At 44.2% G+C, this 16,377-nt stretch overlaps 2 protein-coding genes and 1 long non-coding RNA gene across 3 annotated transcripts in view; 1 reads left to right on the top strand and 2 right to left on the bottom strand.

The window, feature by feature from the left end:
- The first annotated feature begins 488 nt into the window (after nucleotides 1–488).
- LOC138635725 (uncharacterized) overlaps nucleotides 489–16,377 on the top strand; it is a 37,787-nt gene continuing 21,898 nt past the window's right edge. The window contains exon 1 of the long non-coding RNA XR_011312168.1: nucleotides 489–861. This is a non-coding gene — a long non-coding RNA (uncharacterized lncRNA). The remainder of the gene's footprint in view (nucleotides 862–16,377) is intronic.
- pde6gb (phosphodiesterase 6G, cGMP-specific, rod, gamma, paralog b) lies at nucleotides 2,608–4,889 on the bottom strand. Its single transcript, XM_069723366.1, has 4 exons — nucleotides 4,821–4,889; nucleotides 3,005–3,237; nucleotides 2,866–2,906; nucleotides 2,608–2,767 (listed from the first exon to the last, which is right to left on the bottom strand). The coding sequence occupies exons 2-4, from the start codon at nucleotides 3,148–3,150 to the stop codon at nucleotides 2,691–2,693; spliced, it is 264 nt and encodes an 87-aa protein (XP_069579467.1). The 5' UTR covers nucleotides 3,151–3,237; nucleotides 4,821–4,889; the 3' UTR covers nucleotides 2,608–2,690.
- Nucleotides 7,109–10,321, bottom strand: oxld1 (oxidoreductase-like domain containing 1). Its single transcript, XM_069723350.1, has 2 exons — nucleotides 10,119–10,321; nucleotides 7,109–8,264 (listed from the first exon to the last, which is right to left on the bottom strand). The coding sequence occupies exons 1-2, from the start codon at nucleotides 10,167–10,169 to the stop codon at nucleotides 7,908–7,910; spliced, it is 408 nt and encodes a 135-aa protein (XP_069579451.1). The 5' UTR covers nucleotides 10,170–10,321; the 3' UTR covers nucleotides 7,109–7,907.

Raw genomic sequence — 16,377 nt, forward strand, 5'->3', positions numbered from 1 at the left:
TAATCTAACCTAACCTAACCTAACCTAACCTAATCTAATCTAACCTAACCTAACCTAACCTAACCTAACCTAACCTAATCTAATCTAACCTAACCCTAACCTAACCTAACCTAACCTAATCTAACCTAACCTAATCTAACCTAACCTAACCCTAATCTAACCTAACCTAACCTAACCTAACCTAACCTAACCTAACCTAACCTAACCTAACCTAACCTAACTCTAGGTTTCAACCATCTGCGGAAATCAGGCTTGTTGCTATAGAAACAACAACATTAAAAACGTATGAAAACTAAAAATAAATGGCCAACATAGAAACACACACAAATATATATATAAATTTATTTTATAAAACCTAATGATAGTTTTGGAGAGGAAAATAAAATCGATCTTTTTTAAATGTCTTTTATTGACTTTTAATAACTACATTATAATCTCATTGCTTAAGTCTCGCGAGAGCTTGTCAGAGGTGAGGGGTCGCGTGGGAAAACGCTCGTAAACGCAGTGAACTTGTTGCTAGCTGGCTTGCTAACGCCGACCGTAGCTCGAAAATAGAGAAATGGATGTCGGTCCCTCAAAGACTGCGAACTCCGACGGAGACGGACGACCCTACTTTTCCCCAACGATGCGAGGATCTTGATCCGAAGCAGCAGGACTAGCTAGGGGAAGCTTGAGTGGACCGGGAGTCTTTGTTTTGCCGGCAGACATTTTGGCTCCAGAGTGCCGCCAGTTTCCACGAAGAAACTTAAATTGTTTTCCCCACCACGGGTTTTGGCACCTGCGTTTAAATACACCACAGACCGTTGGTCTGACGTCACGTAAAGGAGAGAAAGCCCTGCTCGGACAGATGTGACGTCATCGGTGAGTACAATGAGCTCTCCCGCACGTTCTGTGTTTGTGACGTCAGAAGCCAGACCGCACCAGGTTCCAGTGGCTGCTGTGTGTTTGTGACGTCAGAAACCAGACCGCACCAGGTTCCAGTGGCTGCTGTGTGTTTGTGACGTCAGAAACCCCGCACCAGGTTCCAGTGGCTGCTGTGTGTTTGTGACGTCAGAAACCAGACCGCACCAGGTTCCAGTGGCTGCTGTGTGTTTGTGACGTCAGAAACCAGACCGCACCAGGTTCCAGTGGCTGCTGTGTGTTTGTGACGTCAGAAACCAGACCGCACCAGGTTCCAGTGGCTGCTGTGTGTTTGTGACGTCAGAAACCAGACCGCACCAGGTTCCAGTGGCTGCTGTGTTTGTAAGGTGGTTCTGTTTGGTAACACTTCATCTGACATGTGTTGTTGTTTTTTAAATTAATAATACAATATGTTTTAGTGTTTTGTCATGTTGTGAAGAATATTGATGTCTTAACACCATGAAACATTGTGGTATTATTTTTGGGGCCGTATCGCCCCGCCCCCTAATCTGTAGCACGTGGAAGTTCCTCTAAACTGACTCTGTAATCACCAGTGTTCAAGAAATATATTAAAAGTAACGTCAGTAGTCATTTTTACCTGCAAAAGGGACCGATTGCATCAGAATAAATAAATCTGTTTTTTTTATTTTCCTTTTTTTATGCTTTATTTTCCCCCTCATCCTGTGGAAAGGACAAAAGCTCCATTACACATCTGTTCAGGTGTGAAACATCCTTCCGCCATCTTTCACCGCTACGCTCCTCCATCACCAGCTTTTTCGTTGTCGTCGTGTGATTTGTGGCAGGCGACGACATGAAACCCGACGTATAGGTAACGCTGAACGATGGCTGAAAGGACGAAGGGCGGTGAGGAAAAAGTGTCTTACTCTACGGGAGTAGAGCTAAAAAATAAACGAGCTTTAAAAATACAAGTATAAACACACACAGAGGAGCACAACAGGGTCACGTGGAAGTTATGAGGAATAAACACGCAATAAACATACAATACATCGGTTCATGTGCATCAGTATTATACAAGGGGATATACAAACGAGAAGCTGATGGTGACACGAGCAAACACGGTGGTAGAAGTGTGTCAAAAGGTCGTCTGGAGTTTTATTTACCTGCTTTTAAAACGGTTTATTTCCTAGTTTGTGTTGCTAAATTTCCCCACGTGCATCAACTAGCAGTTGAAAAAGGGTGAATGCTTGTGTGGTGGCGAAAGAAGTCGGTGAGAGTTGGTTTTTTTACGCTAAGCAATGGCAAGCCGATGTCCGCTCTCTACAGAATTCAGGTTTTTGTTTTTTGTTTTTAACGTTCGGCGTCGGCGGTGAAAAGCCTCTGAAGGTGGCGAACGAGCGCGCGGCGCAGGAACCCACCCACTCCGGGTTCATTTTGTCACTTCAACTCAATGTGAGGCTGCCTTTGCTTGCGTAAGTTTCGTGTTTCGAAAGGATAGAAAAAAAAAAGAAGAGACAGAGAAGAGAGCGTCTGACGGAGCAGATCCTAAATCAACGAGCTGATGTTTTGTGTGAGCTGCAGAATCAGAAGAAGAATCCAGAGTTACAGAACAGAAACGGGGTTTTTTGTTTGGTTTTTTTAGATGTTTTTTTTTTTTTTTCTCACTTTTTCCAGTTTTTGTGTTCGTTACAGTTCGTTCTTGGTTGTCTTTGTTTTTTTTCGGCTCGGTTCCATTCGAAGGTCGGAGACGGAGCCCGAGGCAGGTGGTTTTTGAAGTGCTCGGACGCGGCCTGTGGTCCTCAGGGGATCGCAGTGGGATGCGGGAGGAAGGCTCAGATGATGCCGTACTGGGCCAGCTCGTGCAGCTCCAGGTGGTTGAAGGCCTCCCAGGGGCAGATGACGGTGATGTCTGCGGGAAGAAGGCAAGAAAGAGGTGTGAGGTTGTCTCGGGTTGTTCCTTTGAAAGCTCACACAAACTAAACTTTTGAAACCCTAACGTGAGCTCACCCGTGCCCAGGCCCTCCATGCCGGGGATGTCGTCTCCAAACCTGCACAGGAAAAAAAACAAACCCACATGATTACACGCCGTCATTTTACATCGCTCCTTGTATCTCCGAAGAGAGCGAAGCGTCGTCGGCATGCGTACCCCTGGATGCCCTTCTTGGGAGGCTTGCTCTTGAACTGGCGGGTCTGCCTCTGCTTGAACTTGGGGGGTCCCTTGCGCGGGGTGGCGGGGCCTCCGGTGACTCGGGTGGCCGACTTGATCTCAGCTTTGGGCGGCTCGAGATTCATTTCGAGCGGTCAGATGTGGTGCGTTTGTTTTGCGGCTGTTTGGCTTTCCAGACACACCTCTGTGAAGTGTCGTCGTCGTGGTGATATCTTTGGTTGGGACACACACACACACACACACACACACACACACACACACACACACACACACACACACACACACACACACACACACACACTTTAAAAAGGGCCAATTCCACCAATTTATCGTCTGGTAAATCCTTTTTTTGTGTGTGTTCAACAAGTTATGATGCTATTAATGCAGCTCCTCCACCTCTGTCTGACATTACAGGCTGTAATCCTCTTACCGATCTGACGAGCACCGGCCGGGATTTACACTCATATTTCCCCTGTAATTGAATGTCTGAGGTGCATCGCGCATTTACAGCCTGTCCTGCGAGTGACGACCCAATTTCCCATAATCCCCGGCTCAAGTTAATAAGCGCCCCCCCTCTCCGTTTCAAGCCGACCGCGGGCTCATAATCTGGTTAGAGCAAGGACAACGCGGCAGAAACGCTGAGTTGTGCACTGAAGGTCTAAATGATCAATCCGCTCAGCTGTGTTCCCATGACGACGACAGAACGGATCTTAATCATCATCGTGGTTCTAGTATTTGGATACGAGCATCACTGCAGAATTTAGACCTCTAAGAAAGTTAATTAACACATAAAACATCCTGTGAAGTAGTTTTATATGAAAATATATACACATCTAATGTGTGTTTACACTTTCTTTTCATTCCAACATTTAACGTTTCACCTTCTGTTCGATCCCAAATCATCATAAAATCTCTACAATTCACATCCTGTAAGATGAAAGTAAGTCGCAGCTTTGATCTCAGAGCTTTAATAAATCATTTCTAAGGCTGAATACTGAACATCCAGACTTTTTATGTACTTACTGAAATGTTTTGTCTGTGGTATTGAAATAGAAAACTGAAAGTTGATTCTATGCTCTCATTTAAATCATAATTTTTAGTTTCAGACAGCTGTGTAGAGGTGAAGTTGTGAGGGAACATTTAACAGTGTGTTTCTTTTCAATATTCCAAAAAGATTTTCTGGAAAATAAATATGCTGCATTTCTTAAAGAAACAGGGAAAAACAAAAAGGTTTTATTTGGATATCAAACTTCTATTGTATTGATCAGAAAATGCTGTAAAGCTCTAATCATGAAACAAACCAAGCAGCTGAATGACAAACAAAATAAACAAAAAAACAATCTGTCAAACAAATTAGAAATATACTACCGAAGGATATTTGCACACTAATGTCATATATTTACTCAGAATAAGTTAATTTTGTTGGCTTTTTTTAATTTAAAGTTATACAAATAATTGATAACTCCTTTTCAGCAGTGTCTATCTGTCTTTAGATTACTGCATGATGGAGATTAATATGATCATCGGCAACACAAGACTAAAAGCGGTAACTTAACTACTTTTGTTTCATCAGATTATAAAATACAAGATAAACTATTATTTGACGATCTCAGCACGTCTGAATCTGAACAAACTTTTATCTTCTCAGTTCAGTTTGGATCATTTCACAAAAAGCAGTGACAGTAACATCCGTGAGACCCGGTGAAGCTGCAGAGTTTCTCACCGCTGTGATAAATCCAGAGTGTGTAACGGAGGAGGTGATGGATGGAGGTGGAGGTGATGGAGGTGTACTCACCGGCTGCTTGGGTGAAGAACAGCCAGACGAGCGGGGGTGAGCGCAGCGCCGGTCCGTCTAGCAGATGAGTGGACCTCTGCTAGCTTGCTGTGAGGGCCAGTGGGGCTTCAGGGACCTTTTTATATGCTGAGCAGAAGATTACGAAGGCACCGCCTCCTCGCTCCGATGTCAACACTTCATGTTTGGGTTAAACAGGGTGACGCTGAACTCAGGTTTGTTTAGAGTAGAGAGGTGGTGGCAACTAACCAAGGACTTTTACTCAGGTTCAGTTTGGAAGTAATTGTAGTAGTTTTTTTAAATTTTCACGATACTTTGTACTTTTATCTGACAGCTGCAGTTGCTTATTACTTTGCATAATTCCATCTTTTGCGTACGAGTCGTATAAACACACTCACTGATCACTTTAATAGGGACACCTGTGCAATTTAGAGCCCGACCTATCCTGGATTATTGTGGCCGATACCGCGCTGCAGTCCGTTCCTGCTCAACGGGAGCACTCTGGGAACTTTCTGATCGCTCCTCGTATGGCGAGCAGTCGTTTCCAGGAAAGGGATTTCTCAGAAAAGAACAGGAACCGTTACGACAGCTGAGATTTGAAGCTTCAGTTTGGCACAAGCGTGTTTTGAAATGATGCTGATAGTTTTGTAAATACATCTGCACATTTAAGGTGGTTGCAGCTGCAGTAGAGTGGACTGTTGTCCTTCTGGTTTTAGAGTTTGTGGGTTATTGAGAAAATCCAGTTGAATTTCTTTGTTTGCACAAATGTAGTCTTCACATTTGATCGTGTTTTTAATGAAACTGAATGATCCAGAAATGCCTCCAGAAAATGCAGGTTAACATTATGTAATGATAATTAAAGAGAGCAGGATGAGATGAGACCGTCTCCAATATGTTGATGCAGCAGGAAGCTTCCTGAAAGGCCCACCGGTCCACTGCCTCTTTGTTACGCAATCGTCTCACCATCTGCTTCGGGCAAAAAAAAAACCATTCAATCCTTCATCCTGCAGAAATCTCTCAGATCATCTTACTGTGAGTGTCGGTGTAATTCCCTGCAGTGAGAGTGCTCTTTATTAAGCAGTGCAGTAATCCGACACCAGCCTGCACACCTGTGGGACGGCAGACAGGCTAAAGCAATGCTGGACACATGGCGACGTCCCGAACAGCCAGGACTCATTCAGGTGTTTCACCTGCAGCATCATGTTTCCTGAATTTAGCACTTCCACTTAAAATGAGACCAGTAAAGCAAATTTATCCTGACTTTTAATTTCCAGTGTGGGTAAAAAGAGTTCCCAAATCTGCTGGTCCTACAATTCCCATAATGCCATGCAGTCGCAGCTCTCATTTTACACCCTGTTAACACATATTTCTATTCTCGGAAACCATCAGTTTTTCAGCTTCCATGGAAATGTTGAGGTTGAAAATGTCATTTTTGTTTTTTTAGCACGAATGTTGAGGTTCAAAGTTTATTTATGGCCCTCGGAGACAGCATGTAGTTTCCCCAGAGACATGAAGGTTTACATTCAACACGTTACACTGGATATAAAATGCAGAGTTGATAAACAGAACAACCTAAAAACACAAATCGCAAAGTTGATCGTTTAGTTTTGAATGATTTTGCTTCTTGTTTGAATGATTTCTCTCTTGTTTGTTGGTTTTGGTTCATTTTTTTTTTTTTAGGTTTGTGTCAGCGGTCGTAGTTTGTCGTCGCTGCGTTCAGGGCGTCCGTTCATCTGATGACCGCTGAGCTAATCTCTCAGCAGGAGGGTGTGAAGGCACACATGTACGCCCGGCTCTGTGAGCTGTTAATGAGTAAATGAACACGGATACGACAGGCAGAGGATCGTATTTATTTTACAAAGTTAAATTTTTATATGAAAAATGACTGTTTATAGCATTAATAGAATTTATGTAAAAAGCAATTTTCAAAAGCAGAGCGACAGATCAGGGTCACCGTCCGACTGAAGGAGTTCCTTCTTCTCTGACATCATGGTTGGATAAATGTGTGTAATCAGAGGATCAGTCAACATATTTTATCCTCAGAAGAGCAGTTAGTTTTATGTGCATGTGGCTCCTCCTAGTGGCAGATCTGAAAACTGCTGCTCTTTATTCCATGATTTAGATCAGCTGGGAGCCATATGTTCTCCGACACTAATGCTTTAAATAATTTCACTACTAATTCCAGATTTATGAGCTTTTTAACACATTTTTTTTTTAAATTATGACATCTATTTAAATAATTTATCTATTTCTGACTGAAACACAAAAGAAGGAAAAGAAAGCTGTTTGACTCGAATCAAAAAAGATCTTTATTTAAACAATTATTAAAAATAAACTTCAAACATACAATTTCAATATACTCTTAAATATAGTGAAGCCAACGATCAGTAAACACATTAAAATCTATTTCTATCACTTCAGTTCAAACAAAGTGGTTCATAAAATAAAAGTGCAAATGTGCTTTATGACTAAAAGAACATGACAGTGAATAAATGAATGAATGAAATATGCAGATTACTGAAGATTCACAGACACTTGCAGACTAAATGTGACAACAGTTCTAAAGTCCGGCAGGTTGTTGGTTTTAGGCCAGAAATTGAATTTTCTAAAAACCCGGCTCTGTGATGTTTGGATTTATTCTGATCGGTAATAAAACAGGACGTCCAGCTCGCTGTGTTGGAGTGTGAGCGAACAGTCGATTGTTGTGGTCGACGTGTTGGATGTTTGAGGAACGGGCAGGTGCAACCTCCCGGTGTCAGAAACCACAGGGCAGCGTCGGAGGTCCGGGTGGAGTCATCTCCTCTTCTTTTCTCTTCATGAGCAATTTCTGTTGAGTCTTTCCTCGTCTGGATGGAGGTTCACACGGTGCCGTGTCCGACGGTCTGACTCCTCGTGCTTCTTGATATCGTTACGACTGGACGAAGCTACCAGAACGAGATGGGAGTTTGTTTTCTGAAATGCTCTGCAGACCTTGAACCTGTGACCGACAGGAGACGGTGACAAACCGGGTGAAGGAGGTTTGTGTTTTGTTTTTGTTTTTTTAAAGTGCAGCTAAGGGTTCTTTACTCCACGTCTTCACTCTGCGATGCGTCACGTCTTCTTTAAGAGTCGGATCTCCATCTTTAAGAAGGTTTTGAGGTTCTCATCGAGGACATGCTCCTCGATGGCGGCGAGCGCCCGGTCGCCTCCGTCGTGGTAGTACGACAGCAGCTGCTCGGCGTGTTCGATCCACACGCAGTTGTGGCAGCCGCTCATGCAGCAGTGGGTGGGGGCGGGCGGAGGACCCCGGTCGGGGCACCAGGTGGAGGGACTGCGCTTCTGTTCTGGGTTGGAGGAGTCGGTCAGAACGGGAGGAGGAGGTGAATCCGGTCCTGCAGGCAGGCGGCGGACGACCCCGCCGTGAAGAAGACTCGTCCATAACTGCCGAGGACAACGACAGTTGCACAGCTGGAAAACATCAGGACAACACAATGCTTAGATATAGTTAGAGTCTATTATTATTATTATTATTATTATTATTTAGGTTTATAGCCTATAAAACATCAGACAATAATCATTATTACAGTCTGAACATCGTCCTCTTTTATTTTTATGTTCCAGTAATATGACTAAATATTAATGTAGAAACAGGATCCAAACATTCATATTGTCTGTTATTCATCATCAATGTTTACTTTTTAAGAAACAACCTTAAACTCGGGGAACTTATTAAAGTCCAGAGTTGTGTGGAAGGAGATATAATCCTTTTCTTTGTCGTTTACTCAAATAACGTCTGCAGTTGAAGCTTCCCATCTCTTCCGCTCCAGTTCGACTCGGGTTCCTGTATTTTACGTGTTGGTGTGAACGTGATGGATCCTCTGGAGAATGAACGTGATGGATCCTCTGGAGAATGAACGTGATGGATCCTCTAGAGAATGATGGATCCTCTGGAGAATGAACGTGATGGATCCTCTGGTGAATGAACGTGATGGATCCTCTGGTGAATGAACGTGATGGATCCTCTGGTGAATGAACGTGATGGATCCTCTGGAGAATGAACGTGATGGATCCTCTGGAGAATGAACGTGATGGATCCTCTAGAGAATGATGGATCCTCTGGAGAATGAACGTGATGGATCCTCTGGAGAATGATGGATCCTCTGGAGAATGAACGTGACGGATCCTCTGGAGAATGAACGTGATGGATCCTCTAGAGAATGATGGATCCTCTGGAGAATGAACGTGATGGATCCTCTGGTGAATGAACGTGATGGATCCTCTGGAGAATGAACGTGATGGATCCTCTGGAGAATGAACGTGATGGATCCTCTGGAGAATGAACGTGATGGATCCTCTGGAGAATGAACGTGATGGATCCTCTAGAGAATGATGGATCCTCTGGAGAATGAACGTGATGGATCCTCTGGAGAATGAACGTGATGGATCCTCTGGTGAATGAACGTGATGGATCCTCTGGAGAATGAACGTGATGGATCCTCTGGTGAATGAACGTGATGGATCCTCTAGAGAATGATGGATCCTCTGGAGAATGAACGTGATGGATCCTCTGGAGAATGAACGTGATGGATCCTCTGGAGAATGAACGTGATGGATCCTCTGGAGAATGATCCTCTGGAGAATGAACGTGATGGATCCTCTGGAGAATGAACGTGATGGATCCTCTGGTGAATGAACGTGATGGATCCTCTGGATCCTCTGGAGAATGACGTGATGGATCCTCGTGGATGAACGTGATGGATCCTCTGGAGAATGAATGATGGATCCTCTGGAGAATGAACGTGATGGATCCTCTGGAGAATGATGGATCCTCTGGAGAAGAATGAATGAACGTGATGGATCCTCTGGAGAATGAACGTGACGGATCCTCTGGAGAATGAACGTGATGGATCCTCTGGAGAATGAACGTGATGGATCCTCTGGAGAATGAACGTGACGGATCCTCTGGAGAATGATGGATCCTCTGGAGAATGATGGATCCTCTGGAGAATGAACGTGATGGATCCTCTGGAGAGAATGATGGATCCTCTGGAGAATGAATGATGGATCCTCTGGAGTGATGGATCCTCTGGAGATGATGATGGATCCTCTGGAGAATGAACGTGATGGATCCTCTGGAGAATGAACGTGATGGATCCTCTGGAGAATGAACGTGATGGATCCTCTAGAGAATGATGGATCCTCTGGAGAATGAACGTGATGGATCCTCTGGAGAATGAACGTGATGGATCCTCTGGAGAACAACAACACCGAGTTCTGTCTGTGAAGGTTAAGTTTCACGTTAGCATTAGCTTAGCTACCAACCTTCTGTAAAGACACCGACGACCTCACGGCGTTAACACCCGAACACAACATCCTGGGAGCGGGTAGGATGCCCGGTTACGGGTCCGTGTGACTCATTTTTCTTTTTAAACCGAAGCTTTCATGAGGCTGGCCCTTTCAAAGTGTTTTAATATCCATCGCTTTAGCCAATTTATAAGCTAGTTGCGTCAGCCCATATCTTCAACTTTGACCTCTGTGCGTGACTGTAAACAAAAACGTTGATTGGACAAAAGGAAATAATGTAACCAATGAAACGGCACCCTTCTAAACTTTAAACCAATGGAAGACGCAGAGTACTCTGGAGGCGGGCTACTAAAAAGTGCTGCACTTCCCACCTCTGGCCAGCAGGTGTCGGTATTTAACATGTATTTGCTCAGTGAGGATGACCTTAGAAACGAGTAAGTTAATCTTACAAACATAAAATACACACATTAAAGAATCAGAACAACATATATGTGCCTTTTAAAATAATAGAATAAATTGTAATATTTATGATTATAATAAATATTATTTCTTCTCAGTGGTGGAACATAATTTAAGTACATTTACAGTAAAGTAAAAGTAAAAACTAGCTCCATCTAGTTATGACAGTAAATTGCTACATATACTTAATGTATTAGTACTAACAAGCTCATATTGTTATTTATATTTATATATATTTATTTATAATTTTATATATAAATATATATATATATATTCATATCGAAATCCCTGTAACTTTGGGTTCATGTTTTATTTTCTATTATCGCCATGCACCACTGAACAGCTGATTGCCCTGAACTAGCTGAACAGACTAGCTGTGCCGAGTCAGGGCCATGTCATCAGTCGCCGAAAACAATCTATTCAGCTGCACAGATCGGCGTGGCGACGAGGTCTGTGTCTGCAGTTTCCCTTTGAATGCGTTGTGCTGTGAATCCTGTTATCCCTTCTCTCTCTGGATTACCACCGGTTCCTTTCAAACAAACACAGCAGGGAGGAGATTTTTTTCCCCATTTAAACGTCACTTATGTTTTGGCACAAGATCAACTGTTGTAGCCACAAAACGTCCCGGTGGTTAAAAGTACGTGTGACATTAAAGAAACTCTTGATAATACGGCGTTTCACACTCCAAACTTAAGGACTCCTTGAGTTCTTTAGCTCTAAAAGTGAAGTTAAGAGGTTTTGGTAGACAAATGAGTCGATCAGTCAGTCAAATCCTGCAGATAATTCACCTCTTCACCAGGCGTTTGGAAAAATCCACCATAATGAACTCCTAAAGGGACTTTTATTTCCATTCAGCGGGCTCACTAACTAGTCAAAACAGTCCAGTAACAGCAGATATGAGTTCTACTAAAATCAGTCTGCATCTACTTGTCTGTCTTTCTGTCTCCAGGATCAAACCTGTTGTGTTTCCCATCAACATGTCTCTTAGTCAGGCTAACTCTGCGCTCTCCACTTCGGTTGTAGAGATTCGGGGAAACGATTAGGCGAACAAAACTGCAAATAAATTGCAGACAAAAATCTCACAGCTTTCCAACAAATTCAGTCTGACTGAAGTCAAAATGCAGAAATTAGCTGCCTGGAATAAACATTATACAAAACTGCATCAGAAATCTTTTGGAGCAAATCATTCCTGACAGGAAGTAGCTTCTGTCCACGAAGACCGCAGACGGCAGGCGACACGTCGGATCGTCTCAATCGAATGTAAAGATTCAGCTAAATGTTGAAGACTTTAATGGCATCATGTTTGTTAGAAGGTTTCAGTCTTGAACTGTAACCCTGAGGCATTCAGACTATGTTGGGAATTCATAACTCAGACTCGCTTTCTTCCCGCTTCTGCTGCAGGAATCCGATCCGTGTTGTGTTGCACTCGGAGTCGTAGTGAAGTTACGTAACGTCAGCAGAAACCGCAGGAAAAGGCTCCAGAAATGTTTCTCCTCGGGGTGTTTTTCACCGACCCACATTTAGATGAGTTATGTGTCGCTGTGCTGAAAGAGTATTAAACCGCCAGAGGAAAGGAAAGCAGATTTGGTTTTGTGAATCGACTCCTTTATGGTTATGTGTGAAGCGTCCTCTGATGTGTGGTCTAATGAAGCCTGACACTTTCTTAACTATTTGACCCCTTCAGCGATGCATGGGGGAGTAGTGTGTGTGTGTGTGTGTGTGTGTGTGTGTGTGTGTCCGTGTCCCTGCAGACCTCAGTGTTTGCAGTCCACCTCCATGGTAACGCGGTGTGGAAACACAGCAGCTGCTCGGCCTTGCGTGAGATACCAGGTGTGTGATGGCGCATGTTATCTCTCCACAGCTCCCCCGGCGACAATGTGACTTCATCCCGAGGAGAGGCGCTGCCCTCGGCCGCGGTCGCGCTTCAGAGAGACGTGAAGCTTTTATTCAGACGCAGAGAGACGACCTGGTGATAAAAGGCTGCTGCTTTTATTCTGAAAGAACAGCAAACAATCGCTGAGGAGTAACAATTAGTCTTTAAAGGGAAGCTGAATACACAGAGTTTTATCAGGCTCAATGATTCAGCTGTTTATTAATAGCTGCATTTTGATCACAATAGAGTCCGTCCCACGGTGGCTTTGTTATCAAGAGGATCGTATTTCAGTGGAAACGTAAGAAGAACAGAAGAGATTTTACTCTATTCATAGAGTGACATCATAATGTGGATAGATTTCACTTCTTTCATGGTCATTTGATCCGTCGTTAATATAAATATATTGATTATTATCTTGACAGTAAATCAAAGGGCTACAAAGAGAAGCAAAATGACCACAAAGACTCAAACTGACCAAAATAAATTAAATGAATCCAGAGATACAAAATGACATCACAAAGACATAAATCTAAACAAAATGATAAACAACAGTAAACAACCTCAAAGAGACACAAAATGTAAGAAACATTTACTCCCTCCATCATAGAGTCATGATCTATCCAGAGATATATCGATATAATCAGAAGAAGAAATGTGACCTCAAATGTTTCTTGCTGTCGGTTGACGTGTTGGTTGAAGGTATTTGGTGTCATCTTGTGAGAATCTCTTTAAGTATGTCAGGCATGTGAGCAGCGAGGAGGCCGAGCGTCCGTGTTCTCCAAGTCTGCTGCCACAAACAGCCCCCCACCTCCTCCTCCACCTTCTCCTCCACCTCCACCACCCGGGCCGAGGCTCCCGGATTCAGTTTCTCTCAACACCTTTTCCCTGGAAACTCGTGTAGCCCTGCTTTTACCTCCGGCAGGTGTTTCCTGAGCCTCCGCCCTCCCGTCCCCCTCCCGTCCTGTCCCCCTCCCGTCCTGTCCCCCTCCCGCCCCCCCCGTGCCTGCAGATGGAGGCAGAGATAGATTAAATCGGGCACATGACAAATATTTAAAGAAAAGAAGCTCGGGGGAACGGAGGCTATTTGTGATTCAGTTTGATGCCTCTGAAAAGTTTCACACGACCCCGAGCGGCTCCACAGGAAGTCCAAGAAGACTCAGTAAAAGACGAGTTTCACATACTTCAGGACCGTAGCAGAGGTATTACACAGTGTATGCAGGCACGGTACACGTGCTGCTCTATATAAGGAACAGATCTCCGATTTTTAAGGGTATTTTTGAAGATAACACCAAGATTTTCTAGATTTTGGGAGCGACTAAACGTGCCAGGAGTTTTAGGGACGCTTGATGTGGAAATGTTTTGGACATAAAAGGACACAGCTGCATGTTTTCTGCCGGTTTGACTCCATTTATTGATAATCCTGGTGGGAGCCTCAGAGCATAGATAAGAACTCTTGTGTTAGAAGTCATTTCGGACCAACAGTAGGAGGCATGTTTCCTTGGCTGTGGGGGTTATCTGTGTTTTCCTGCTGCAGCTGCATCAACAGTCTTTGCAAACAAGCTTCCTTCTAAACAGGGAAAAGTTGCACCCTCAGACCGACCGGCTAAAATTAACCGTGCGATAACGTCCGGTCGTGTGTCCAGCGAGGATGAGCGTTAGAAAGGTAGCGGCGAGGCCTTCAGGGGCGCTCAGGTGTCCTTCGTCAAGGTCCTCCCGGCCGACTCACAGCAACAGCTTTGTCCCGAGTGCACAATGACCACACTGTTCGCTCACCTGCCGAGTCCACGAAACGACGAGTCAGTGGCACACCTCAAACGGTGACTCGTCACAATTGGCAGAAACGTGTGTGTGTGTGTGAGAAGCAGAAGAACTCACCAAGAAAACAAGGAGAGTTTAACTGACTTTACTAAGAAATCAGTTACAGATCATCATCAGTGAGACCTGAAAAAATGAGCAAAATATTGGATGTTTTTACAGTAACAGTGCTGAATATTTTACTTTACTGCAAAAGATGTGAAAACTCCCTTCAGCTCTGGTAAGATGAATGTTTATTGAAGTAAAACAACGTTTGAACCGGTTATCTAACTTTTCTAAGGCGCCCTCCGGACTGTGTCCCACGCTGTAGTAAAACAAGCCGTTTCTGTACATGAAGTCTGCGGCGTTGACAGAACATAAGCGGCCATTGGTGGATATTGAAGACTCCACTGCAGCGGCTTCTCTTGTCATTTCTGCTGCTGTTTATTCGTGAGGACGAACGCACACTGTGTTTGTGTGTCGGATACCTGCGCTATCAGCAGGATGCAGGCGGCGGCTCAGAGCGCCGATTATCTCAGCGGGACGTCTCTCGCGCTCCCACCGCCGCTGTTTTCAGGAACCTTCAGAGTTCCCGCCTCATCCTCCCGAATCTGTCCACATATTTCAGTTCAGAGCAAGAAGGTGGAGTTTAGAAACATCAAGAAGTTCCTGTCAACAAGCTCGCTTACAGCCAAGTGTTCCTGAGCCCATGCACTGATTTCCACTACAGAATCCTGGCCACCCTGTTGCCATGCCGCCACAGTTCAGGTGGTTTGTTTTCCCCTCAGACGCCTCAGGAGAGGTGTTGACATCTGACTCTGGGGGACGAATTCCCGGTGACACAACCCCCCCGCCGATGTCAAAGAAAAAACATAAACAAAATATTTGCTGAGGGTAAAACCAACATTCAAACTCAATGTTTAGATAAATAGCAAAGAACAAAAGACAAACAAAGTCACGAAAATGTCTCTCAACAAGCAACATGCTGCAGTTAAACAGGTAAAAAACTAATTTTATTTGTTTTCTTTTCCAAATAAGCCTCAAGCTGTCGGCGTGTTTAAATGAGTGCAGTGTTTGCTACGTAAAGAAGTCCGAACTTCCTGTAAAAGTGGCTCCAATTTTCTATTTCATCGTCCTTCGTTGCTGACGTAACATCTGACTCAATCTTCTTAATCGAAGTTTTCATTTGTCTGCGAGAAGACAAGGTGACACTCGTCACGTCATCCATTATTAGGTTTCAGTATTTTCTGTTGGACAGCAGAGAACATTTGGCATCGAGAGGAGCTCTTTGTTTAATAATGCCTTAAATAAAGGAGCCGCGTGTCCTCCCGCGACCCTGCAAACCTTACGCAATCCACCGCTCCTCCTGTTGGTGCCTTCAGGATAATAAATTGTTGCTTTTGTAGTTCGACATTATCACAGAACTCGTGAAATCCATCAACTGGGCATAAAAGGTGGAAAACAGCATGTCACCGCTCTTCTTCTTCTTCTTCTTCTTCTTCTTCTTCTTCTTCTTCTTCTTCTCTTATCGGGTCCACAGCAGTTTTTTTTTTTTTTTACTGCACCGTCCATCATGTGAACCTCGATAGAACCACATGTGACAGGCGGTCCTGAAATAGAGGCGGGACGCAGCTTGGCATCACCTCCCCGGGACATTCGGAGGTTATCGGGCCGCCGCAGCGGGCTCGGTTATAAATCATAGCCCGACCTCTCCGACCGCGGCCGAGCGTTTCCACGGCAGCGAGCAGCCTGCAGCTGCTGTAACGGAGACGAGGGAAACGTGAGCTGGAGGTCTGAGGGCTCGCGCTGTCAGAGGATTACATAACGATGTTGTAGCTGCTGGCTAGATTCATATTTGGTTTGATGAAAGCATCCAAAATGATTTTCTCTCTTCAACACAGAGGCGCTGAAGACGATTTTGATGTTCGTGGGCCGACAGATAACCGAAACCTCCGATCGATGATGACCTCTGATGACCTTGATGAATTCGTCCCGTCTGTTATCGATCGATCCGTTCGCACCCGTTTGATGGACACGATTTAAATGGAGCGCCTGCTGTTATTCTTCGATCCGCGAGAACGTATACGGCCGCGTATATCATCAGATAAATGATAAAGTCTCGTTGGTGTTTCGAGGTCAAACTGTATGTAA

This window comes from Brachyistius frenatus, unplaced genomic scaffold (assembly GCF_029030835.1).
Source record: "Brachyistius frenatus isolate BFR_SWC_R1_liver_20210118 unplaced genomic scaffold, ASM2903083v1 Contig_325, whole genome shotgun sequence".
Classification (NCBI taxonomy): domain Eukaryota; kingdom Metazoa; phylum Chordata; class Actinopteri; family Embiotocidae; genus Brachyistius; species Brachyistius frenatus.